Source organism: Macaca fascicularis, chromosome 3 (assembly GCF_037993035.2).
Source record: "Macaca fascicularis isolate 582-1 chromosome 3, T2T-MFA8v1.1".
Taxonomy (NCBI): Eukaryota; Metazoa; Chordata; class Mammalia; order Primates; family Cercopithecidae; genus Macaca; species Macaca fascicularis.
The window spans coordinates 58286144-58313074 of record NC_088377.1 but is presented as its reverse complement, the minus strand read 5'-3'; the positions used below and the strand labels follow the sequence as shown (position 1 = coordinate 58313074).

General features: G+C 43.8%; 1 protein-coding gene across 5 annotated transcripts in view; it reads right to left on the bottom strand.

Moving 5' to 3' along the window:
• GALNT17 (polypeptide N-acetylgalactosaminyltransferase 17) overlaps positions 1-26931 on the bottom strand; it is a 611589-nt gene that overhangs the window by 129253 nt on the left and 455405 nt on the right. For all 5 annotated transcript variants that reach the window (XM_065541829.2, XM_074034847.1, XM_005549422.5 and 2 more), the window contains one exon: positions 21482-21599. In XM_065541829.2, the coding sequence (XP_065397901.1) occupies positions 21482-21599 (118 nt within the window). The remainder of the gene's footprint in view (positions 1-21481; positions 21600-26931) is intronic.

The window sequence follows — 26931 nt, the reverse complement described above, 5'->3', positions numbered from 1 at the left end:
CCGGAAGGCGGAGATTGCAGTGAGCCGAGATTGTGCCACTGCACTCCAGCCTGGGTGGCAGAGCGAGACTCTATCTTTAAAAAATAAATAATCCTGGTTCTTTAGGTAGTTTGAGTACCTTTAGAGCTCCCTCCAGTCACACAGAGCAAACCCCAAACCTGCCCAGGTGTTCTCAGACTGAGGCCATCCACCCCAACTGGTCTCTATGTCTCCCCAGTAATTTTCCTTTGATAATTTTCCAAAAAGAGCCCCAAATTTCCCATTACCATTTAAGCCCAAAGAAATGGCTGATTTTCTGGGTGAGCAAAAAAAAGAGAACTTGATGTGTGTCAACAAGAGCCAAAACATTTTTTTCTTAAATGATAGCTTTTCACTGAAATCTGCACATTCCTTTGGCCTCTTACATCTGTAGAATGGACATTTGTAATTTCCCTACGTGGTTGTTCTTGTAGGAGGGCTGGAATCTGAATGTGCCCCCAAAAGTTTAGAAAAAGAAAAGTCTAAAAGCAAGCTTAGAAAAATATGTGGTTTTAGTTCTTTCCATCTCTGTCACAAGGAGGAAGCACAAAGCTGTATTTCTAAACTTGAATACTTTAAAATTTATAGAGTTGTCCAATGCACAATGCATTCCCCTTTTAGATTTTTAAAAGGGAAGGGAATTCATTAGAAAATAATGAAACAGGTACCATTTTATTTTCTGTAAGGCAGATACTGGTTGCATATGGGTCTCCACTTGAAGAAGCTACCATCCATGACATTCTGCATATCTAGAGACAGCAGCTTCAAGGATGAGAGTCAAAACTGGCAAGGGGCCGGGCACAGTGGTTCACGCCTGTAATCCCAGCACTTTTGGAGGCTGAGGCGGGCAGATCACGCGGTCAAGAGATAGAGACCATCCTGGCCAACAACCCCGTCTCTACCAAAAATACAAAAATTAGCTGGCCCACTGCAATCTCTGCCTTCCGGTTTCAAGCTATTCTCCTGCCTCAGCCTCCTGAGTAGCTGGGACCACAGGCATGCACCACCATGCCTGGCTAATTTTTGGTAGGCACCTGGAATCCCAGCTACTCGGGAGGCTGAGGCAGGAGAATAGCTTGAACCTGGGAGGCAGAGTTTGCAATGAGCCGAGATCACGCCACTGCACTCCAGCCTGGTGACAGAGCAAGACTGTCTCAAACAAAAAAAAAAGAAGAAAAAAATTGGCAAATCTATCCATGAAATTTCCATTTAGCTTTCTTGTCCCAAAACTAATTGTTTTTAAAACTTTATTATTATTATTATATTATTATTATTATTATTATTATTTGCAACAAAGTCTTGGTCTGTTGCCCAGACTGCAGTGCAATGGTGCAATCATAGCTCCCTGCAGCCTCAACCACCTGAGGTTCAAGCAATCCTCCCACTTCAGCCTCCTGAGTAGCTGGGACTACAAGTGCGCACCACTACACCCAGCTAATTCTTTAAAGCTTTTGTAGAGGCAAGAGTCTCACTATGTTGCCCAGGCTGGTCTCAAACTCCTGGGCTCAAGCAATTCTCCCACCTCTCCCTCCCAAAGTGCTGGGATTATAGGCAATGCGCCACTATGCTCCACCTTAACTGGTTTAAGTAAGAGCTTCCACAATAATGATGGTCACTGGCATGAGCAGTTTTCTTGCTGAGCTAGGCTGGTATATAATAGTTAGAAAATGATGTTCAAGGACAAATGTTTCCAGTCGGGGGAGCCCCAGCAGAAACCATCCAGGCTGAGAAAATCATGAAGAGATGTCAGAGGTGTTTTACGCATGAATCCAGGTTCCTCCGTGGGTCCTGAAGCTGAGGAATGGGTAGCCTTATTCTGCAGGCTTTTATTTTATTTTATTTTATTTTATGTTATTTTTGAAATGGAGTTTCGCTCTTGTCACCCAGGCCAGAATGCAGTGGCGTGATCTCAGCTCACTGCAACCTCCGCCTCCCAGGTTCCAGTGATTCTCCTGCCTCAGCCTCCCACATAGCTGGGATTACAGGCACTTGCCACTACAGCTGGCAGCCAGCTGGCACCCAAGCGTCATGCTGCAAAATGCATAGGAAAGACAGCATGGGCACCAGAAAGACCCTACCCATCTCAAGTGGCTCCTCTGAACCCAGTCTCTGCATTGCTTGGCCTGGTACGTCATTTTTCCTCTGGTCTTCCTGGCTCTCCAGTGCTTTGCCTTACACACTCCAGCCCTGATTCCTTCCTGCTCATGGCATCTCCTGCTTTGAGTGATAATCCAAACTCTTCCCACTGCCCACTTCCCTGGCCCTGGAAGCATCCACAGTTCCAGGCACAAACAGCATTGGTCCCACAGCACCACAGGCAACTGACAGACGGACAGCTCCATCTCTGCCCTTGGCATCTTTGTAAGAGAAGAGGAAATAAAACAATGACATTTCGGCAAGGCGCGGTGGCTCATGCCTGTAATCTCAGCACTCTGAGAGGCCGAGGCAGGCGGATCACCTGAGGTCAGGAGTTCGAGACCAGCCTGGGCAACATGGTGAAACTCTGTCTCTACTAAAAATACAAAAATTAGCCAGGCGTGGTGGCAGGTGCCTGTAATCCCAGCTACCCAGGAGGCTGAGGCAGGAGAATCACTGGAACCTAGCAGGCAGAGGCTGCAGTGAGCCAAGATCACGCCACTGCACTCCAGCCTGGGTGACAGAGCAAGACTCCTTCTCAAAAACAAACACAAACAAACAAAGAAACAAACAACAGTGACATTTCTCAGACGAGCCCATTTCCAATGGGCCAAAAGATGGGAAATCATAGATAGATAACTTGGGCATGCCCAACAGGTTGCAAATACCTGAGGGGTTCACCAGACATGTGACTAATTTCCTGTAGAAGCCCTGAAAATATAAGAAATTGCAGTGGAGGTCCTGGAAGGATGAGCACATCACGGTGCCTATGGCTCTTTCACAGACATCTATCCAACTGCTGGATCCAGGGCTGAAGGGAGCAACTCAGGGCCCTTACAGCTGTTTCTTGTGATTTGATATTCAACTGACCTAGAGCCAGGTGTGGTGGTGGCTCACGCCTGTAATCCCAGCACTTCGGGAGGCCGAGGTGGGAAGATCACCTGAGGTCAAGAGTTCAAGACCAGCCTGGTCAACATGGCGAAACCCTGTCTTTACTAAAAATACAAAAATTAGTCGGCGTGATGGTGCGTGCCTGTAATCCCAGCTACTCAGGAGGCTGAGGCAGGAGAATTGCTTGAACGCATGAGGTAGAGGTTGCAGTGAGCCGAGATCAAGCCACTGCATTCCAACATGGGAGACAGAGCGAGATTCCGTCTCAAAACCAAACAAATGGCCAGGCGTGGTGGCTCATGCCTGTAATCCCAGCACTTTGGGAGGCCGAGGTGGGTGGTTCACTTGAGGTCAAGAGTTCGAGACCAGCCTGGCCAACATAGTGAAACCCTGTCTGTATTAAAAATACAAAAAATTAGCTGTGCTTGGTGGTGGGCACCTGTAATCCCACTTGTGCTTGGTGGCAGGCACCTGTAATTCCAGCTACTTGGGAGGCTGAGACTGGAGAATCGCTTGAACTTGGGAGGCGGAGGTTGCAGTGAGCCGAGATCGAGCCACTACACTCCAGCCTGGGCAACAAGAGTGAAACTCCATCTCAAAAAACCAACCAACCAAACAACAACAACAACAACAAAAGGAAAGTGCTATTCAAACATGCCTACATGGCCAGGGAACAAACAGTTGTGCCCTAAATAGAATAGGGGCAGGTTGAGTCCCCTCCCTTTTTCTGTAGAAATAGCAGAAAATGACAACAAGCACATCAGGATGTCATCTTCTAGGGCCTTGCCCCAGAAACCCAGAGCCATAAATCACCCACATCACTAAAGTCCCAACTGGAGAGGATGGTGTAAATTCAGGTTCACATTTATAGAGAATCAAATTATTGCCTTATTCCCAAGGAGATGAACGAGAGTGACAGGCTTTTTGGAGTTGTAAAAATAGATGGATGCTTCCTATAAAATAACTCACAGATGCCTACAATAATTTACAATAGATCTGGCAGGCTGGGAGCAGGCAAGTGAAATTCCAAACAGAATACCACACTATTTTCCAGTGGCAGAGTGAATGGTTTGGCTATTATGATAATACATTTCAGCAGAGCAAATATATCTCCCCTTAATAGAAATACATTAGACACCATTTATAAAAATATCAACATTGCAGTTCTATTTCTTGAACTATAACTTCGACATAAATATAACACAATTTATGGATGAGGAAATCCAATTTCATGCTGTTTCAAACACATTTTTGTTTATTACATAACTACAGTTCTCTATATATGAGATAGTGTAGTACATGAAATACATGTACGAGCATGGTCCCTATCTGCATGTCTACATAAAGATTATGAACATAATTATTGCAGATGGAATTGTTTTATGATATGCATTATATACAAGCAACATCCTTAGCACCTACCATATGACTACATCACTGTGTATCTGCAATATTGTCATAGTTACCCAGATGGTAGAAGAATAAAGTTCTCTGGATGAATAAATATTCAAGCAAGAGGTCGCAAGCCACATAGAACTCGAGTTATGTAGATTTGGGTTGAGTTCTGGCTGTTCTATTTATTAGCTGTAAGACCTTGGACAAGTTGACTTCTGTCAATCCCAGTAGTATCTGTAAAATGGGTTCAATAATCAAAAATGCACAGAAATCTCACGAGCACTGAATAATGTAATGTTTATAAAGTGCTTACTACAGTGTCTGGCGTACTGTTAATGCCAATCAACAGTAGGTATTACTTTTTTCTTTTTTTTTTTTAGAGACAGAGTCTCAGTTTGTCACCCAAGCTGGAGTGTAGTGTTATGATTAGAGCTCACTGCAGATTCAAACTCATCGGCTCAGGCCATCCTCCTGCCTCAGCCTCTTGAGTAGCTGTGACTACAGGGGCACACCACCATGGCTGGGTAACTTCTTTATGTTTTGTAGAGACGGGGCTCCCTATTTTGCCCAGGCTGGTTTTGAACTCCTGGGCTCAAGTGATTCTCCTGTCTTGGCCTCCCAAAGCACTGCGATTACAGGTGTGAACCACTGTGCCTGGCCAGGTATTACTTTTAAGTGCTCCTTCGTCCCGTTTAATGTAATAACATTTGTGTGAACTCATTCTCAAAACTGGTACCTGCCAGCTTGCCTTCGTAAGCTAAGTACTCTGAATACAGACTAACCATGGTGCAAAAAGTGCTTCTCAGTGAAAACTACAAAGAAGACCAGTCTATGGTTTCCCCTCATTGTGGCTTCTCTTTCCTTCTCCCAGCAGTCCATTCTGTTCTCTGCTACCTCCACACACTAATGATAGTGCTGGTGTTTCTTGACACTCACTTCCTACGCTAGCTTTTTAAGGGCTCTGTACTGACCCTTATGTGGGCTATGTTTCCTCTCTGGCTCAGTTTTGGTATGCAAAGATTTAGTTTAACTTTGACAACCAATAGGATAATTTGGGGGAGGGAGGGTGGAGGATTTTTTCTTTCTTATGTCTGGAAGTTCTTGGATTTTTCCCCAATGCTGTAGCAATAACAGTAATCACTGAGTTTCCAGTTGGATTCATGAGACCAGCCACAGTGATGGTGGACTGGGATGAATTAACACACAAAACAAAGCCATGTTAAGCAGAAGTCCAGACCGGCAGCTTCTCTGGGAGTACGGGTTGTTGGACATTGCAGAACTGAAGGCCCAAGAGAGTGCTGGGTAGAATCAACCTAAAAGTGGAGTGTTTGGTGCATATGGCTGTGACTACACAGCAATGCCTAAAGAGTGCTCAAATTTTGGTCAACTGAGTTTAGTCAACTGACTTGTAACCTCAGTAGAAAAGAAAAAACAAAACTGAACTTAATTGTTCAATGCCATAGAGCTCTAACAGTCTCTATCAAGGAGGTGATATAACCACACAGAGAAAGTTATGTCAAATAATTTTAAAGACATTGGTTGTACATCTATAATGGAATATATCCTAGGGAAAAACAAACCATAAAGAAATATTAAACCTCATTCAATCAACTTGTTAGTATTCTTATTTTGAAACTATTATTTATATATTGTAGGAGAAGTCAAATAAGAAATGATGTCAATAAGAACCAAGACTTTCAGTGAAAAGTAAATATAAAATATAAGAAGTAAAAATCTGATAATTACAAATTTGAACAGAAGAGATTAGTATGAAATAATGATTTACCCTTCTCTTTCTAAAAAAAAAAATCAGTATTGTCTAGCTTTGTTCATGGAAAAGGCTTAGATACAACAGCAACCTGGTAGCAATGAGCACCCTCACTGACAAGACTTCAGTCTCTAAATACCATTTTCCATTGGAAGGGACTGGGATTCTTCAGAGAAATGGCTAATTCCAGGTCTAGGATAGTAAATAACAAGATAAGACAGGAACTTCTTGTTGTGCCAGAAAGCAAGGATGTTCTACAAAGTGGCTGCTTAAGCCTTTTTGCAATCTTTTATTTTTGACTTTTAGGACTTATTACACATAATCTGCATAAGATTCCTTCATCAGTTGCAGGCATTATGAGTATTTTCCCCAGCATGTGGCTTGGCTATTCATTTTTTAATACTTTGTTTAGATGAGCTGAAAGTTACATTTCAATTAAGTCAAATTTATCATTTTTTCTTTGTTAGTGTTTTTTTTTTTTTAATGTGTTCAGTCCAAAAAAGTAGTGCCCACAGCAAGATACTCTCCTGTTTTCAGCAGGGCCTTTTATGATCACAGACCTAAATGCAAAAGATAGAACCCTAAGGCTTGTGGAAGAAAATACATAAGATAATGAACAGACAAGCCACAGACAGTAGAAAAATATTCACATAGTACATATCTCTGAAAAAGTAATAGTACCCAGAATACATACCATAGACCCCTGGAAATCAACAACAAAATGAAAAGACATGATGTTTAAAAATGGACAAAAGGAGATACACAAATTAACTATAAGCTCAAAAAAGGTGCTCATCCTCCTTCAAGGAAGTGTAAATTAAAACCATACTGAAGTACCCCTTCAAAGGGTAAAGAGGAGGCCAGGTGTGGTGGCTCATACCTGCTATTGCAGCACTTTTGGAGGCTGAGGAAGGCAGATCACTTGAGGCCAAAAGTTCGAGACCGGCCTGGCCAACATGGTGAAATCCCATGTCTACTAAAAATAGAAAAATTAGCCTTGGTGTGGTGGTGTGCGCCTATAGTCTCAGCTACTCAGAAGGCTGAGGCAGGAGAATCGCTTGAACCCAGGAGGCAGAGGTTGCAGTGAGCCAAGATCACGCCACGGCACTCTAGCCTGGGCAACAGAGTGACTTTGTTCCAAAAAGGAAAAAAGAAAAAAAAGCAGGTAGAGAGGAGAAAGGAGGAAGACAGCTTCATTAATGGGTACAAATATACAGTCTGATAAAAGAAACAAGACCTAGTGTTTGATAGGTCAGTAGGGTGACTATTGTACACCATTATCTTTTATATATTTCAAAATAGCTAGAAGAGAATGAATGTTTTTAGAATAAAGTCAAATATTTGTGATGGTAAATATCCCAATTACACTGACTTGATCTTTACAAATTATATGAACATATTGAATTATCACATGTACCCCCAAAATATGTACATCTATTATGTATCAATAAAAATAAATAAATAAAAGTATCCTTTCGGTGTGCCATGCAATTAAAAAAAAAAAACCCTGCTAGGTTTGTTAAAATAAATTCTGACAATACCAAATACTGCCATAGAGGTGGAACAGTGGAAAATGGCACATTTTGGATACCTGATTGACAGTTTCTTTAAAAGTTGAACACAGATCCTCTAGCTATTCCAGCTATTCAAATCCTAGGTATTTACCCAAGCGAAATCTAAACATATGTTCATAAAAGACTTGTATACGAATGCTCGTACCAGTGCCAAATTGGAAACAATCCTACTATTCCTCAGTAGGACAATGAATAAAAAAATTGTCATATATTGACTCAAAGAAATATTTCTCAGTAAACAACGAAGACTGAGTTGCTGATAGATACACACAACAGCAACCTGGAAAATCTCACAAACATTCCTTTAGTTGAAAGAAGTCAGATATAATAGAGACTATAAGGTGTGATTCCATTTATGTGACGTTCTGGAACAGACAAAACTAATCTATGGTGATAAAAATCAGGGCCAGGTGTGGTGGCTCACACCTGTAATCCCAGCACTTTGGGAGGTTGAGGAGGGTGGATCACCTGAGGTCAGGAGTTCACGACTAGCCTGGCCAACATGGTGAAACTCCACCTATACTAAAATACAAAAATTAGCCGGGTGTGGTGGCAGGCGCCTGTAGTCCCAGCTAATTGGGAGGGTGAGGCAGGACAATTGCTTGAACCTGGGATGCAGAGGTTGCAATGAGCCAAGATCGTGCCACTGCACTCCAGCCTGGGTGAGTGAGACTCCGTCTCAAAAAAAGAAAAAAAAAATCAGAAAATGCTTGCTGGGGTGGGGATGAGGAAAGAACCGATAGGAAAAAGGGACTCTCTCAAGCAACAGAAATGTCCAATGTCAGGTTTTCAGAGGTGATTATAGGGGTGTATATTCATCAGACTGTGAAATTCATCAGACTGAAGACTGGCAATCTGTACATTGGATTGTATTAAATTATGCTTTAATAAAAGTAAATATGGAGTGGGAAAAAATGAATAATGACAATGGCTTTAGACACATAAAATATTTATTTTAAAAAAAGCCTTGAGTCCATATTATTGAGGAAAAAAAAAGAAAACCTCATTGGTCATCTTAGGAGGTTGCTATGACACCAACTCATTATTCTAAAGATGTTTAAATAAAATGAAGAAATCAAGCATTTATCCTGCTTTTCTGGTTTGAACTGTATTTCAGAATATACAAATAGTTGAAGAGGAAAAGTTATTTTTAATAGAAGAATTACAGCTTATAAATGCAGAATGAGTGTAGAATCTAAAAATCACCATTCTATAGGCCCTAATGAACTAATGGGTGTAGGCAGTGATCATTCGTAGTTGCTAAAACCATTAATTAGGTGAAAGATTGATGGGGAGCTTTATAATGAATCAATTAGGCTGACAACACCTGAACCTGCTGTTGAATCCTAACAGTGAGATACAGTGAGATAACCAGACCCCATGTATCTCCCGATGTCATGCACTAGGAAATTCATAGCAGAGCCTGAAGTGTTCCTGCCAAAAAGAAAGAAAGGAAAAAATAAAGGAAGAAGTAATCAACCTTGTAGATCTAATTACAGCTTAGAAAAAAATAAAAAGAAGATTAAAGGAACAAGTTAAAGACATCAAGAAAAATCAGTCTGCTAAATCTAGATTGTGTGAAATTGTACAGGACAAATGACTTGGTTTCTTTGACAAATGAATGACATGAAATTAACAAAGGTGAGAAGAAATGTTGCAGATTGAAAGATACTTTAGAGACAGACCAGCCAAATGCAATGTGTAGACCTTGTTGGGATTCTTATTTGAGTAAGTCGACTATCAAAACAAATTTTTTTGAGAAAAAATAACGGAGTTTTGAGAAATATTTTGGAGAAAACATGGACTGGGTAATGGATTTTCCAAAGTATAATTTTATGTCGAGACTATGTTTTTAAAGAGTCTTTATGTGTTGGCAATGCACTCTAAAGTATTTATAGATGGAATGAGACGATGTCTGGGGATTTGCTTTTAAAAAGTCAATGAGCAGTAACTGAAAAAAACAGCAAAATGTTAATATTTGTTAAAGCTGAATGATCAGTACATTTGGATTCATTATACTGTGCTATCTTTGTGTGCGTTTCAAGTTTTCCATCAAAAATGCTGAATTAAAAGAAAAGAAATTAGCATAACACGTAATGACTGAATTCTTCATTTTCCAGTTTGTTTTGAAGGGAAAAAAAACAGTGAGACAAAATAATCTAAACCTCTCATCCACTCAGGGGAGAATTTCCAGCCTGTATAAAATTTAGAATTACAGAATTTAAAAAACTCTAAGAAGGAGGCCGTTTTTTGTTTGTTTGTTTGTTTGTTTTGAAATGGAGTCTTGTTTTGTCTCCCAGAGTGCGGAGGCGCAATCTCGGCTCACTGCAACCTTTGCCTCCCAGGTTCAAGCAATTGTCCTGCCTCAGCCTCCCGAGCAGCTGAGACTACAGGCACGTGCCACCACGCCTGGCTAATTTTTTGTATTTTTTTTTTTTTTTTTTAGTAGTGACGGGGTTTCACCGTGTTAGCCAGGATGGTCTCCACCTCCTGACCTCGTGATCCACCCGCCTAGGCCTCCCAAAGTGCTGGGATTACAGGCGTGAGCGACCGTGCCTGGCCAGGAGGAACTTTTATTCTACAACTGACTTCACGGTCCTGGACATCGTTTGGAAGGTCTCTTGAGGAAGGGTTGTTTGGTGTGGTGTGTTGTGAGTGTGTGCATGTGTGTTCATGCACGTGCATGTTATAGCCTTCTACATAGATTAGCATGTTACTCTTAAGAGGACGGCAATGCATTTTAATAGAGATAGCAAAATGGCCCTGCTATCTAATGCCAGAGAATCTGTTTAATTTTTCCCCTTTTTCCATGTCCAATAAAACTTCATTCTGTACTGAGGCTGAGTAAGTTGGGTAACAGTGAAAGCTGGAAGAAAAAGGTGCCACTGCAGAGACAACCTTACAGGTAAGCAGCTCATCAGCTGCAGCTCTAGGGAGGGGCAATGGGAGCCTCACTATCTCTTCCTGGCAGGTGACATAGAGGCAAACAGGTGGCTGGGTGCGGTGGCTCACACCTGTAATCCCAGCACTTTGGGAGGCCGAGGCGGGCAGATCATGAGGTCAGGAAATTGAGAGCATCCTGGCTAACATGGTGAAACCCCGTGAAAGATGTGAAAGTTGTAAACATTTTGAAAAACTAAGTTTCTTTTCCCCAGAATTATTTTGGGAGGGGGGGAAGAAAAAGATGATAGGCTTCAATTTTTTAAAATCCTACTTTCCTAATTTATTTTATTTTTTATTTCCATAGGTTAGTGGGGAACAGGGGGTGTTTGGTTACCTGAGTAAGTTCTTTAGTGGTGATTTGTGAGATTTTGGTGCACCCATCACCCAAGCACTATACATTGCACCCTATTTTTAGTCTTTTTTCCCTCACCCCCTTCCCACCCTTTCCCCTCGGGGGGAAAGGCCATTGTGTTATTCTTATTCCTTTGCATCCTCACAGCTTAGCTCTCACTTATGAGCAAGAACACACGATGTTTGGTTTTCCATTCCTGAGTTACTTCACTTAGAATAATAGTCTCCAATCTCATTCATGTTGCTGCAAATGCCATTAATTCATTCCTTTCTATGGCTAAGTAGTATTCCATTGAATATATACACTACAGATTCTTTTTTTTTTTTTGAGACAGAGTCTTGCTCTATCACCAGACTGGAGTGCAGTGGCACGATCTTGGCTCACTGCAACCTCCGCCTCCTGGGTTCAAGAGAGTCCCCTTCCTCAGCCTCCCGAGTAGCTGGGTCTACAGGCGCACGTCACCATGTACAGCTATTTCTTTTTTTATTTTTATTTTTGTATTTTTAGTAGAGACAGTGTTTCACCATGTTGGCCAGGATGGTATTGATCTCCTGACCTTGCGATCTGCTTGCCTTGGCCTCCCAAAGTGCTGGGATTACAGGTATGAGGCACCGCGCCTGGCCATCACAGATTCTCTATCCACTCTTTGATTGATGGGCATTTGGGTTGGTTCCACATTTTTGCAATTACGAACTGTGCTGCTACAAACGTGTGTGCAAGTATCTTTTTTGTATAATGACTTCTTTTCCTCTGGGTAGATAACAGTAGTGGGATTGCTGGATCAAATGGTAGTTCTACTTTTAGTTCTTTAAGGAATCTCCACCCTGTTTTTCATAGTGATTGTTGTAGTTTACATTCCCACCAGGTATAACACATATGGCCACTACCTGCTGTAACTTACATGCTCAAGCCATAGCAGGAATCCCTATGTCCTTGCTCCCCTAAGTCAGCCCGCACCCTAAGCACTGTGACCTTGTAAACTCCAGGGCAGAATGGAGAACAGCCAACACTTGTTCTGGTACCCCTCTGCCAAATCCCACTCTTGGCCAGAGTCTCTTCCCAGTCCTGTGTTCCCTTGACATCTCACTGTCAGGTTAGAGAGAACTGCTACTCCTCAAACTCAACATTTCTAAAACGGAACTTACTCATGTCCCCACTGACAAACCTACCCTACCAGAGTCGTCTATTTAGGGGACTGGTCAGTTGGTGGGAAACCTGGGAGGCACCCTTAATAATCCCTTCTCATTTGCTCCTCTCATTCAGTGGACCACCACTGATATAATTTGCCTCTGTCTCCCCACCCAAATCCCATCTTGAATTGTAATCCAAATTGTAATCCGCACGCAATGAAGGAGGGACCTGGTAAGAGGTTATTGGATCATGGGGGCAGTTTCCCCCAGGCTGTTCTCATGATAGTGAGTGAATTCTCATGAGATCCGACACTTTAAATGTGGCCGGGCGCAGTGGCTCACGGCTGTAATCCTAGCGCTTTGGGAGGCCAAGGCGGGTGGATCACATGAGGCCAGGAGTTCAAGACCAGCCTGGCCATCGTGGTGAAACCCCATCTCTACTAAAAATACAAAAATTAGCCGAGCATGGTAGTGCACGTCTGTAATCCCAGTCACTTGGGAGGCTGAGGCATGAGAATCACTTGAGCCCAGGAGACGGAGGTGAGCTGAGACTATAGTGAGCTGAGACTGAGCCACAGCACTCCAGCCTGGGCGACAGGGCAAGAGACTATGTCTCAATCAAAACAAAACAAAACAAAACAAAACAAAACAAAACAAAAAAGTGTTTAGCACTTCCTCCCTTGCTTGGTCTCTCTCTTGCCACCATCTAAAACATGCCTTGATTCCCCTTCCCCTTCTACCATGATTGTAAGTTTCCTGAGGCCTCCCCAGCTATGTGGAACTGTGAGTCAATAAACTCTCTTTTGTTTATAAATTACCCAGTCTCAGGTATGTCTTTAAAGCCGTGTAAGAACAGACTAATACAACCACGCTCTGTCTATCACACCTCCTAAAAGGCACCGGTGCATCCAAGTCTATCTCAGGCTTAGTGCTCCCTCCTTGGCTTAATCCCCACACATGCAAATGCCTCCGGGCTGGCCTGGGGTGTCTCAGAAACATGAGATTTATCACATAATCTTTCCACCTTCTCCCAAACCTCCTCCAACAGTGCTCCTTAGAGAACAGCACCACTATTCCCCACCTGTTCAGCTTGGACTCCCACTTCTCTTCTTCCCCTGCATATACTCAATCTCCAGGTCTTGTCTCTTCTACTTCCTGAATTTGTCCATTCCTCTCCCACTGTCACAACCATATAGGTCAAGCCCCTCCTCACCAGCTTTTCCTGAGTGTATGCAGCTTTATCATCCATTTTCCACATGGCCGTCATAGCTATCTTTTTAGTAAAAAGAAAAGTCTAATCCTCTTCTTTTAAATCCCCTCAAGGGTGGTAAGTAATGGGTACTTGAGACTATCTATGTCCTATCTATCTATCTATCTATCTATCTATCTATCTATCTATCTATTTATCTATTATCTATCTTTCATCCATCTATCATCTATCAATTTATCATCTATTTATATATCATCTGTCTAATCTATCATCTATATCTATCTTTATTCATCTATCATCTACATCTATCATCCATTTATCTAATCTGTCATCTATATAATCTATCAAACTATCATCTATTTATCTGTCTATATAATCAGTCTGTCATCTCTATGTATATCTAGCTATTCATCAATCATCTATCTAATCAATCACCTCTATGTATCTAATCTATATCTCATCTATCTATATCATCTATCCATCTATCTGCTATCTCTATTATCAATCTAATCTATCACCTATCAATCTTTCCATACCTATCTATATGTTTAATCTAATCTATCATCATTCTATCCCTCTATCATTATATCTATCTTTCTATCCATCTATCATCTCTATCATCTATATCTCTATTATCTACTATATCATTAATCTATCATCTATCTCTGTCATCCATCTATCCATCCATCCATCCATCCATCTCTCTCTCTCTCTAATCTATCTATGTATCTATCATCTCTCTCTCTCTCCCCCCATTCCTACCTACCTACCTACCTATTTATCTACCTAACCTACCTATCTAAAATGTCCACAGTGATCCTTAAGGAAAAGCCAACTTTCTGCTTATCAATCCTCAAAATCTGGGCCCCACCTTGATTGTTGTCGCTGAATCTAAGACATTTTCCTCCCCCTTTCTCTGCTCCAGCCATCCTGAACTCCCAAGGTTCTCAGGACACATTTCTCTCTCAGAATTCCAAATCTTTGCAGATGTTTTTCTCTCTGTCTAGAATATTCTTCCTTGCACACCTCCTTCTTTGCTTATCTACATTAAACTCATTTTAAAATTCCTAAATAGCATTTCTGTAGGGAGGTTCCTTCCAACTCCCTAGACTAGGCTATATTCCCTTACTATATTTTCCCATAGCATTGCTCTATCTTGTCTTTTCACACTCATCACAGTGCTATTTGTTTAATGAACAGCATTTCTGTCTGACTATAAATTTCATGGAGATAGGCCGGGCGCGGTGGCTCAAGCCTGTAATCCCAGCACTTTGGGAGGCCGAGGCGGGCGGATCACGAGGTCAGGAGATCGAGACCATCCTGGCTAACACGGTGAAACCCCGTCTCTACTAAAAAAAATACAAAAAACTAGCCGGGCGAGGTGGCGGGCGCCTGTAGTCCCAGCTATTCGGGAGGCTGAGGCAGGAGAATGGCGTAAACCCGGGAGGCGGAGCTTGCAGTGAGCTGAGATCCGGCCACTGCACTCCAGCCCGGGCGACAGAGCGAGACTCCGTCTCAAAAAAAAAAAAAAAAATTTCATGGAGATAGAGACTCCATGTATTGACTGTGGTAGCCCCAGTGGAAATGCCTGCTGGGCTACAGAAGGCACTCACCAAGTTTCCATTATAATCAGAAGTATTCAGTTGAACTGTTGGCCTCTCCATGAAAGACCAGTTTGTGAAATCTCAAGTCTCACTCTATACTTGGGCAAGACCAGGAACTTTGCTTTGAACTGTATCACAGATAAACTTGGGCTTTTTTTTTTTTTTTTTTTTTTTTTTTTGAGGCGGTGTCTTGCTCTGTCGCCCAGGCTGGAGTGCAGTGGCGCGATCTCGGCTCACTGCAAGCTCCGCCTCCTGAGTTCCCGCCATTCTCCTGCCTCAGCCTCCCAAGTAGTTGGGACTACAGGCGCCCGCCACCATGCCCGGCTAATTTTTTTTGTCTTTTTTGGTAGAGAAGGGATTTCACCGTGTTAGCCAGGATGGTCTCTATCTCCTGACCTCGTGATCCACCCGCTTCGGCCTCTCAAAGTGCTGGCATTACAGGCATGAGCCACCGTGCCCGGTCCCGTATTAATTTTTTAAACTTCAACTTTTGTTTTAGATTCAGAGGATACACGGGCAAGTTTCTCACATGGGTGTAGTGTGTGATGCTGAGCTTTGGGGGAACCACTGATCCCATCACTCAGGCAGTGAACATAGTACCCAATAGGTAGTTTTTCAACCTGTGGCCGCTGTCTCCCCACTCTAGTGGTCTCTGGTGTCTGTTGTTCCCATCTTTATGTCCATGGGTACCCAATGTTTAGTTCCCATGTGTAAGTGAGAACATGTGGTATTTGGTTTTCTGTTATTGCATTAATTCACTTAGGATAATGGCCTTTCACTATCCATGCTGCTGCAAAGGACACGGTTTCAATCTTTTTTATGGTTGCATAGTATTCTGTGGTGTCTGTGTACCACATTTTCTTTATCCAATCCACTGTTGACAGCACCTGGTTGATTCTATGTCTTTGCCATTGCGAGTATCACTGTGATGAACATATGAATGCAGATGTCTTTTTGGTAGAATGGCTATTATTAACAATTCAAGACCGTGAGCCGTGGCTCATGCCTGTAGTCCCAGCACTTCAGGAGACCGAGGCGGCAGATCACTTAAGGTCAGAAGTTCGAGACCAGCCTGGGCAAGACAGGGAAATCCTGTCTCTACTAAAAATACAAAAATTAGCTGGGTCTGGTGTGCGCCTATAGTCCCAGCTACTCGGGAGGCTGAGGCAGGAGAATCACTTGAACCTGGGAGGCAGAGGTTGCAGCGAGCTGAGATCGTGCCACTGCACTCCAGCCTGGGCGACACAGCAAGACTCTGTCTCAAAAAAAAAAAAAACAACACACACACACACACACACACACACACAAAGTTAAAAAACAACAGATGTTGGCAAGGCTGCAGAAAACAGGAACACTTGTACACTGCTGGTGGGAATGTAAATTACTTTACCACTGTGGAAAACAGTGTAGAGACTTCTCACAAAACTTAGAACTACCATTCAACTCAGCAATCCCATTACTGGATATATACCCAAAATAAGTAAATCATTCTCACAAATGTTATAATAATTCAATGCACCCACACAGGAATTCTGCGTTTTATTCAGTCCATGGGATTCATGATAAAGCCAAGACATCCTTTGGTAGTCTGGGGATCTGAAAGTGTGTCTCCCTTGTCTTCCTTTAGAAAGAACTTCCCAGCAAGATGCAACAGTCTTGGGTGCCATGTTTTTATGTAAGAGAACAGAAGAGAATGCCTTTTCTTCGTAAATGGACTGATATATTGGAGAAAGACTTTACGTCATTTAAAAGTAACCTATCGGCCGGGCGCGGTGGCTCAAGCCTGTAATCCCAGCACTTTGGGAGGCCGAGACGGGCGGATCACGAGGTCAGGAGATCGAGACCATCCTGGCTAACACGGTGAAACCCCGTCTCTACTAAAAATACAAAAAATTAGCCGGGCGAGGTGGCGGGCGCCTGTAGTCCCAACTACTCGGGAGGCTGAGGCAGGAGAATGGCGTGGACCCGGGAGGCGGAGCTTGCAGTGAGCTGAGATCCGGCCATTGCACTCCAGCCTGGGCGGCAGAGCGAGACTCCGTCTCAAAAAAAAAAAAAAAAAAAAAAAAAAAAGTAACCTATCTTTTCTTCTGTCCTTGGAGAATTTTTTTTTCTCTCTTAATATTTAGACGCGTTACTATAATACGCTTTGTTAATAGTTTCTGATTACTATTACTCAGAGCAAGATGAAACCTTCCAATTTCCATCTCATTTATTTTTTCAATTCTGGCTTTTTTAAACGTCCTTTTCTGTATTGATTGTTTTGGTCACAGGCAAGCTGCCTTTCACACAGGCCAGAGCCCTAGAGTCAACTGTTATTTTTGTTCAGGGTAAGACTTTCTATTCTTGTGTTCTTGTGACAGATCTTTACTTACTGAGGATGGAATTAAAAAGTAACAAAAAATTTCAAAGATAGAAAGATCACAGACTGACCCATTTCTTGGATTAAAAAAAATCAAGAAAATAGTGTTCTCGCATTAAAATTTTTCCATTGAATGAAAGTATAGGGTTTTGGGTCATTACTTATAGGTAAGCTTGTATATGTAAATGTATGTATGTACACTACATGAAAATTATATATACGCACGTATATATATTTACATAAAGCCCTGCTTCTTTATTCAGGTGGTGGGGATGGATTTCTTAAGAACGCATTTCTTATGCAACTCATTTGAGCTCTAAGCAGTACAAAATAGCACAAAATGAAAGGAGAAGTAGTATTGTCTCTGAAGCGCCTTGTGTATATTATTCCATTTGAAAAAGGGAGCTCTGTCATCAGGAACCCTGTAGTCACCTGGCCGAGGCACCTGTACATCAAGTTAAAAAGGTAGTAGATGCTGGTGCCTACAGGGCTCTGGCTGTGTAGGCTGGAGTAAGAAGAAAGGACTCACTCTGGGCCAGTGTGGTCATGGAGGGACACCTGGAGAAGGGATTAGAAAGAGGTGGATTCTCCCTTAGGCTCCTTTCTACTAAAAGGCCATGCATATGCCAGGAAGTTGGCTAAACCTAGAGGTAGACCAGTAGCTCTCCAACAAGGGCACGTAACTGTTACCTGGTGGGGTGGGAGGGCTTGGTAAACACAGGGAGCTGGACTCCCTGCCACTCTGGAGTTTCTGGTTCAGTAGGTCTGGGATGGGGCCCAAGAATTTTCACTTCTAACAAGTTCCCAGGTGAGGTGAATGCTGATTGGAAACATGAGAACCAGAGAATTCTGTGTAGACTCGGAACCCAGGCCTTTGCCTTTCTGCAACCAACAGCACCCAATCCCACTTTAAGAACTGGCAGAAAACTAAGGCTTATGTCAAGATCAGCTTGCAGCCTGCAGGATGATGTGGTTTATGGAAAGTTAAGAGGCAAAATTATTCCCCCATCTCCAGCTGCTGGAGATGCCTGGAAGTACTGTAAGAGGCAGGTAATTACACTCTAGGGGGACATCTATGACCCTGAGGCAACTGACACTTTAATAAAGACCCACCCTGAGCGGCAGGGGAGCTGAATTGTCATGCAGGAGACAAAGCCAGGGAGAAATTGCCTGGGGGCAGACTGGGCTCTGCAGGGACCCTTCATTCCAGCCCATCAACAAGGAGTGAGGAATCCCCAAACTGCTTTCCACAACGGCTGAAAGAACTTAAAACAGAATTAGCATTTGACCCAGTAATCTCATTTACTACTGGTTATAGAACCAAAAGAATACAAATCATTCTACCATAAAGACACATGCACACGTATGTTCATTGCAGCACTATTCACAATAGTGAAGACATGGAATCAACTTAAATGCCCATCAATGGCAGACTGGGTAAAGAGAGTGTTGTACATGTACGCAATGGAATACTGCACAGCTGTAAGAAGGAGGAGATCGTGGATGGAGCTGGAGGCGATTATCCTAATCGAATTAATGCAGAAACATCCAACCAAATACCGTGTGTTTTCACGTATAAGTGGGAGCTGAACATTGAGCACAGATCGTCACAAAGAAAGGAACCATAGACACTGGGGCCTTCTTGAGGGCAGAAGTTGGGAGGAAGGTGAGGATCAAACAACTACCTATCAGGTACTATGCTTATTACCTGGGTAATAATCTGTGCACCAATCTGCGCTCATTGAGGTGTCAATTACCAATACAGGTAATACACAATTCACCTATATAATAAACCTGCACATGAACCCCTCAACCTAAAACCAAAGTTAAAAGAAGAAAAATAAAAAATAAAATAGACCAGGCGTAGTGGCTCAAGCTTGTAATTCAAGCACTTTGGGAGGCCGAGGGGGGTGGATCACAAGGTCAGGAGATCGAGACCATCCTGGCTACCACGGTGAAACCCCGTCTCTACTAAAAATACAAAAACAAAATTAGCCAGGTGTAGTGGCGGGCGCCTGTAGTCCCAGCTGCTCGGGAGGCTAAGGCAGGAGACTGGCGTGAACCCAGGAGGTGGAGCTTGCAGTGAGCCGAGATTGCACCACTACACTCCAGCCTGGGCGACAAAGCGAGACTCCTTCTCAAAAAATTAATTAATTAATTAATTAATTAAATTAAATAAAGGCCAGGCATGGGGGCTCATGCCTGTAATCCCAGCATTTTGGGAGGTCGAGGCAGGAAGATCACCTGAGGTCAGGAGTTCAAGACCAGTCTGGCCAACATGGTGAAATCCCATCTCTACTAAAAATATAAAAAATAGCCAGGTGCAGTGGCACGTGCCTGTAATCCCAGCTATTTGGGAGGCTGAGGCAGGAGAATCACTTGAATCTGGGAGAAGGAGGCTGCGGTGAGCCGAGATCATGCCACTGCGCTCCAGCCTGGGCAACAAAGCTAGACTTCATCTCAAATAAAATAAAATAAATAAATAAAAAACAAAAAATAGGGAGTGAAAGGAGAATGTATGTGATCCCACAATCTGGTGGTACAGGGGTGTTGGTGGACAGGACTGTGCTGCTGGGGAAGAACCCAGGAGCCCCCTCCTTGCTTCAGGGATCAGAGACAGCCACACAGTCCTGCCTGCTAAGCAGTTCCCACCACTACCACCAAGCCTGCAGAGCCTCACACTCAGACCTTTCCTGCCAGGTCACTGCAAAACAAAATGAATCATTTCTGGAGATCCAATGTACAGCATGGTGGCCACAGTTAATGATACGGTATTGTAGACTTTTAATTTCCTAAGAGGATAGATCTTAAATTAGATCTTCTCACCAGCCCCCACACACAGTGGTAATTAGATGGAGGTAATGGATGTGTCAATTAGCGTGATTTTGGTGCTCGTTTCACAATGTATATGTATATCCAAACCTCACCTCACCTGTACACCTTAAACATGTAGTTTTTGTTTTGTTTTGGTTTGGTTTGGTTTTTGTTGTTGTTGTTGTTTTTGTATGAGACAGAGTCTTGCTCTGTCACCTGGGCTGGAGTGCAATGGCATAATTGTGGCTCACTGAAGCCTTGAACTCCTGGGCTCAAGCGATCCTCTTGCTTCAGCCTCCTGAGTAGCTGGGACTACAGGTTCACACAACCACACCTGGCTAATTTTTTATCTTTTGTAGAGTTGGTGGTTTTGTTATGTCACCCAGGCTGGTTTTGAACTCCTGGGCTCAAGTGACCCTCCTGACTTGGTTTCCCAAGTCACTGGGATTATACGTGTGAGCTAATTTTTTATTTTTTGTAGAGACAGTGTCTCGCTATTTTGCCCAGCCTGATTTGAACTCCTGGGCTCATGTGATCCTCCTGACTCGGCTTCCCAAGTCACTGGGATTACAGGTGTGAGCCACCAAAATCTGTATATGTCAATAACATCTCAATAAAGCTGTTAAAAATAAATCTGCGGGTGTAAAAACTAAACCACAAATGCCTTTGTTAGAGAGACAGGGTCTCTCTTGCTCTGTTGCCCAGGCTGGAGTGCAGTGGTGCCATCATAGCTCACTGCAGCCTCGAACTCCTGGGCTCAAGCCATCCTCCTACCTCACTCTCCAGAGTAGCTAGGACACAGACATGCACCACCACGCTTGGCTAATTTTTCATTTTTTGTAGAGACAGGGTCTTACTCTGCTGCCCAGGCTTGTCTTGAATGCCTGGCCTTAAGTGATCCTACCACCATGGCCTCCTAAAGCGTTGGGATTACGGGCATAAGCCACTGTGCCTGGCCTAAAAATATTAATTTAAGGAGATCATTTAAGAAACATTTAAGAAGAGAACAAAACTGAATGGGAGTGGGAACCACCCTCTCCAGCTAATGCCCAGAGTGGGTTGCCATGGCATGAAATCTATCAGCCAACATTTAGAGAGGGGAAAGCCTAGGTTTCCCTACCTAAGGAGGGGTGACAATGCAGCTCATGCATCTCCCAGGGACAGAGCGGAGTAAACGAATCTGTCATTCATCAGCTGTAAGAAGCTTTAAATACACCCCACAGATGATCAAGCAGCTCTGCTCACAAACGTGGACACACCAAGAGGAAGGGATACCATGTCACAAACCTTGATTCCTAGTTCAATATTTTCTCCTCCGTACACATCCATGCCAGGATCCAGAAGACCGATTTCACCGAAGAACTTCCTGTTGACCACAAACGAGCAGCCTATCATGGCTGGGGTCCTGCGGGAGGGAGAAAGAAAGAAAGCTCATTGAGGTGTCGGCACCAGAAGCCCTTCCATTGGTACCGTCCTAGCATATACTGGGTTCCAGCCTAGCAAATCAAGTCACTTCCCTCAATTCCCACACCTCCTCTCTCTGTAAGTTTTTTTTTTTTTTTTTTTAAGTCGGAGTTTGCTCTTGTTGCCCAGGCTGGAGTGCAGTGGTACGATCTTGGCTCACAGCAACCTCTGCCTTCCGGGTTCAAGCGACTCTCCTGCCTCAACCTCCTGAGTAGCTGGGATTACAGGCATGTGCCACCATACCCGGCTAATTTTGTATTTTTAGTAGAGATGGGGTTTCTCCATGTTGGTTAGGCTAGTCTCGAACTCCCCACCTCAGGTGATCCGCCTGCCTCAGCCTCCCAGAGTGCTGGGTTTATAGGCTTAGTCACCGAGCCTTAGCTTCAGAAGCATCTAGGGATAATGCGGCTCACTCGTAGATGGTGTAAGGGCTGGTCTCATGTATACATGGCGTCTGTACACATAGGAAGTGGTCCCTGCTGCACTCTGTTGACAGCTGAGTGATAGGATGGGGATCCTTGTGCAGTCCCAAAGAAGCTTGGAGGTGGGAAGCAAGATGCATCACTCCCCACCCCAGGAGAAAGAGAATGAGCAAGCTAGGAGTGCAACGGGAAACTGGAGAGAATGAGATTGCAAACAAGGGCTCAAATCTCCATGTTATGGTGGGAGAAAGTGAACCAGGGTGGCGTCTTTAGAAAAGGGTGAAGACTCAGGGAGGAAACACATCCTAGTCCCTAGAGGTATCCATCAGAAACGGCAAGGAGACCACCCCAGCCCGCAGAGAGGAGGTCTCAGCAGGAGAGACAGAGAGCATCTGTAGAGTAACCATGAAGTCAGGACAAAGGATTCTTTTATTTTCATATAAATTCATCCCCTTGGTTGTTTCTTCCTGGGAAGGCTAAAGGCACAAGTTGACCTATTGAAAATTAGAGACAAGAATCAGGTGAGGCAACCTGTCAGAACAACTATTATTAAAAAGTAAAAAAGGCCGGGTGCAGTGGCTCACGCCTGTAATCCCAGCAGTTTGGGAGGCCGAGACGGGTGGATCACGAGGTCAGGAGATCGAGACCATCCTGGCTAACACGGTGAAACCCCGTCTCTATTAAAAATACAAAAAAATTAGCTGGGTGCGGTGGCGGGCACCTGTAGTCGCAGCTACTCGGGAGGCTGAGGCAGGAGAATGGCGTGAACCTGGGAAGTGGAGCTTGCAGTGAGCCAAGATTGTGCCACTGTACTCCAGCCTGGACGACAAAGTGAGACTCTGTCTCAAAAAAAAAAAAAAAAAAAAAAGAAAAGAATAGAAAAAAGAAAAAAAGTAAAAGTAAAAAAAAAAAAAAAACCAAACAAAAACACACCAGATGTTGGTAAGGTTGTGGAGAAAAGGAAACACTTATACACTGTGGCTGGCAGTGTAAAACAGTTTAGCCCCTGTGGAAAGCAGTTTGGAGATTTCTCAAAGAACTGAAAATAGAACTCCCATCCAACCAAGCAATCCCATTAATGGGTATATACCCAAAGGAAAATAAATCCTTCTACCAAAAAGACACCTGTATCCCCATGTTCATTGCAGCAATATTCACAATAGCAAAATCATGAAATCAACCCAGATGCTCATCAATGGTGGACTGGATGAAGAAAATGTGGTGCATATACACCATGGAATACTATACAGCCAGAAAAAAGGAATAGCATTGTGCCCTTTGCTGCAGCATGGACACAGGTGTTCAACACTAGCATGGAAAAGTTGTTTCCCAGATTTCAGTCCAGGGATCAACTTCATCAGCATCAACCCAGCAACTCCTTAGAAAATGTAGCTTCTGGCTGGGCTAACAAGCAAATTAATGCAGGAACAGAAAATTAAATACCATATGTTCTCACTTGTAAGTGAGAGTGAAACATTGGGTACACACAGGCTTAAAGATGGTAACAATAGACAGGAACTCCAAAAGCAGGTAGGGAGGGAGAGGGGAGAGTTGAAAAACTACGTATTGGGTACTCTGTTCACAATTTAGGTGATGGGATCAACAGACGCCCAAACTTCAGCATCACTCAATACACCCATGTATCAAATCTGCACATGTACCTCTTGTATCCAAAATTCTTTTTTTTTTTTTTTTGAAACGGAGTCTCGCTCTGTCGCCCAGGCTGGAGTGCAGTAGCCGGATCTCAGCTCACTGCAAGCTCCGCCCCCGGGTTTACCCCGTTCTCCTGCCTCAGCCTCCCGAGTAGCTGGGACTACAGGCGCCCGCCACCTCGCCCGGCTAGTGTTTTGTATTTTTTAGTAGAGACGGGGTTTCACCGTGTTAGCCAGGATGGTCTCGATCTCCTGACCTCGTGATCCGCCCGTCTCGGCCTCCCAAAGTGCTGGGATTACAGGCTTGAGCCACCGCGCCCGGCCGCAAAATTCTTTAAAAATCATGTGAGAGCTGCACGCAGTGGCTCACACCTGTAATCCCAGCACCTTGGGAGGCTGAGGCAGGCGGATCACAGGGTCAGGAGATTGAGACCATCCTGGTCAATATGGTGAAACTCCGTCTCTACTAAAAATACAAGAATTAGCCAGGCGTTGTGGTGCGTGCCTGTAGTCCCAGTTGCTCGGGAGGCTGAGGCAGGAGAATTGCTTGAACCTGGGAGGCGGAAGTTGCAGTGAGCTGAGATCACGCCACTGCACTCCAGCCTGGGCAATAGAGTGAGATTCCGTCTCAAAAATCAGTCAGTCAATCAATCATGTGAGACAATACAACACATGCATATATGTGCAGGGATTGACGGGAATGCTGTATTATTCTACCACGTTCTTTGCAATGTTGTATGATGTATGGGACCATGTGTTGTAAATGAGAAAAACCATACTGATAAATATTAAGTATTGTATTACATTGTGCATTGTAGTATAGTATCAATAGATAATTTATTATATCTTTTTGCCTCTGTTTCCAGACTTTATAGGAACCCTTATATAATACATTCATTGAGTAAATATTTTCTCAGCATCTACCAAATCATGCCCTTTTCTATAGCTGGATGTACTCTAGATCCCAGATGCAGCTGGAGACTACTATCCTAAGCAAATTAACTCAGGAACAGAAAACCAAAGACTGCATGTTCTCACTTGTAATTTGGAGCTAAGCATTGGGTATACATGGAGATAAAGATGTCTACGGCATTTTGCTGGTGCTGTAGAAGGTGGGAAAACAGAAGACAGAAGACATACTTCTGTCATACAAGCAACTAAGAGTGAATATAATAATAATATAATTATTATTGTTATTGCAACTATTTATTGAGAAATTTCCTGTCTCAAGCACAAGGTGCAAAGCACTTTCCACGCACATCTCGTGTATGCACAACCACAACCCACTGAAGGAGGCAGAACCATCCCCATTGAACAACTGCGGCACACGGAGATTAGGTGACCTGAGTCACAGAATAGAACTCAGCATCTGCCTGGCTTCAAAGCCCTTGGTTTTAGCCCTTTTGCTTAACTGCATGCCTTAGAAAAGGCTCCATGGAGGAACTGGTAAATGCCCACACTGCCAAAGGCCAGAAACACCGATACAATGCTTCCCTGGGCAAAAGAGACACCTCACGCAGGAGGCCCATTGAAACACCACTGGGGCTGCCAGGAAGCTATTAGGTGGAATTCTTTGGAGCGGAAGTGTGGACTGTAGTCTCAGACCCTCATTGGCCGGTTCTGACTTCTAACTTGACTTTGACCTTTGCATCCCGGTTTCTGATTCCACGGAAAGCCACTAGGTACCCACGTGGTGAGGCAGCAGTGGATGAGCCTCTTCATTCACCTTCAGTGGTGGCACCAGCATGAAATGTGTAGAGTTGAACGCTGGTGCTGCCGCTGAAGACTATAATTGCATAAGTCAATGGAGCACTCTAGATCCCAGTTAAATCTCTACAGGGGACTGGCGCGGTGGCTCACGCCTATAACCCCAGGACTTTGGGAGGCCGAAGTGGGTGAATCACAAGGTCAGGAGTTCGAGACCAGCCTGACCAACATGGTGAAACCCTGTCTTTACTAAAGATACAAAAATTAGTTGGGCGTGGTGGTGTGCACCTGTGATCCCAGCTACTCAGGAGGCTGAGACAGGAGAATCGCTTGAACCTGGGAGGCGGAGGTTGCAGTAAGCCAAGATGGTGCCACTGCACTCCAGCCTGGGCGACAGAGCGAGACTCCATCTCAAAAAAGCAAACAAACAAAAATTTCTACAGGGTATTGTTGTGTGGATTAAACAAGAGAAAACGTGCAATGGGCCCAGTGCACAGAGCAGGAGCTCAACAAGTACTGTGCCTTCACCTTCTCACTGGGAGGTGCCCTTCTGTGTTTTCACAGAAATCTCAAGCCAATCACACGTATGCAAACAGGACCTTGCTTCTGCTAGTGTAGCAGGACCACCCTGGACTATGCCAGGGAAAAGCATGGCTTCTAATGTCCACCATTTCCTCCCAGCTCTTAGCCCCTTTTAGAGAAGCAGCCTGACCTTTAGTCTGGAAAAGCATTGAATGAATCCATTCCCTGGCCTCAGCGAACCGAACCAGAAAATGAGCACTGATCCCAAGCCAGGTCAAATTATGCTTCCTCTGAAGCTTGGAATTAGGTTTCTCCTGAAGGGGTGGCTTTGGAAATGAAGACAGCTCTGGGAGCTAGAACTCAATAGGCTCATATACCTTCAGGGCTCAGGCCGCCATTGTGAGCAGTTCCTGAGGGGCTCCATGCACATGGGTGATTGAGCAGAAGGAGGAGGCAGATGGACAATGGAGACTACACGGGCATGAGGGTGACTGGCTACCCGGGAACCCTGGCTTTCCATCTGCTGAGAGCCCTGGCTCTGCTCTCTGACCCTAAGTTACAGGAGGGTCCTTTGTGTCTTTGCAATTGGTCCTTCTCCACATAAACAGTGTTAGATAAGTTTCTATTCTTTGCACCCAAATGGTGATGATGACCTACGCTAACCCCTCCTACGTACGATCCAGAGCAGGAGAAAAAAAAAAAAAAGTTTATCTCGCAGCCAGAAGAGGAAGGCTACAGGCAAGATTCCTTCTGGAAGAGCCGGAGTCAGAGTCTACCCAAGACACAGGTACCTGGGTATGCTGGCATCGTACAGAAGCAGGGGACAGGGAGATGTCCTTGGTGTTAGCTCCATTTCCTAGATAGCATTTGTGAGCACATCAAGAAATTCTGATAAGTTATAAAAAAAATCTCCCCAAAAGCCTATGCTTAGAGTCTGAAAACATCCAGCATTGACAAGAGTATGTAGTGA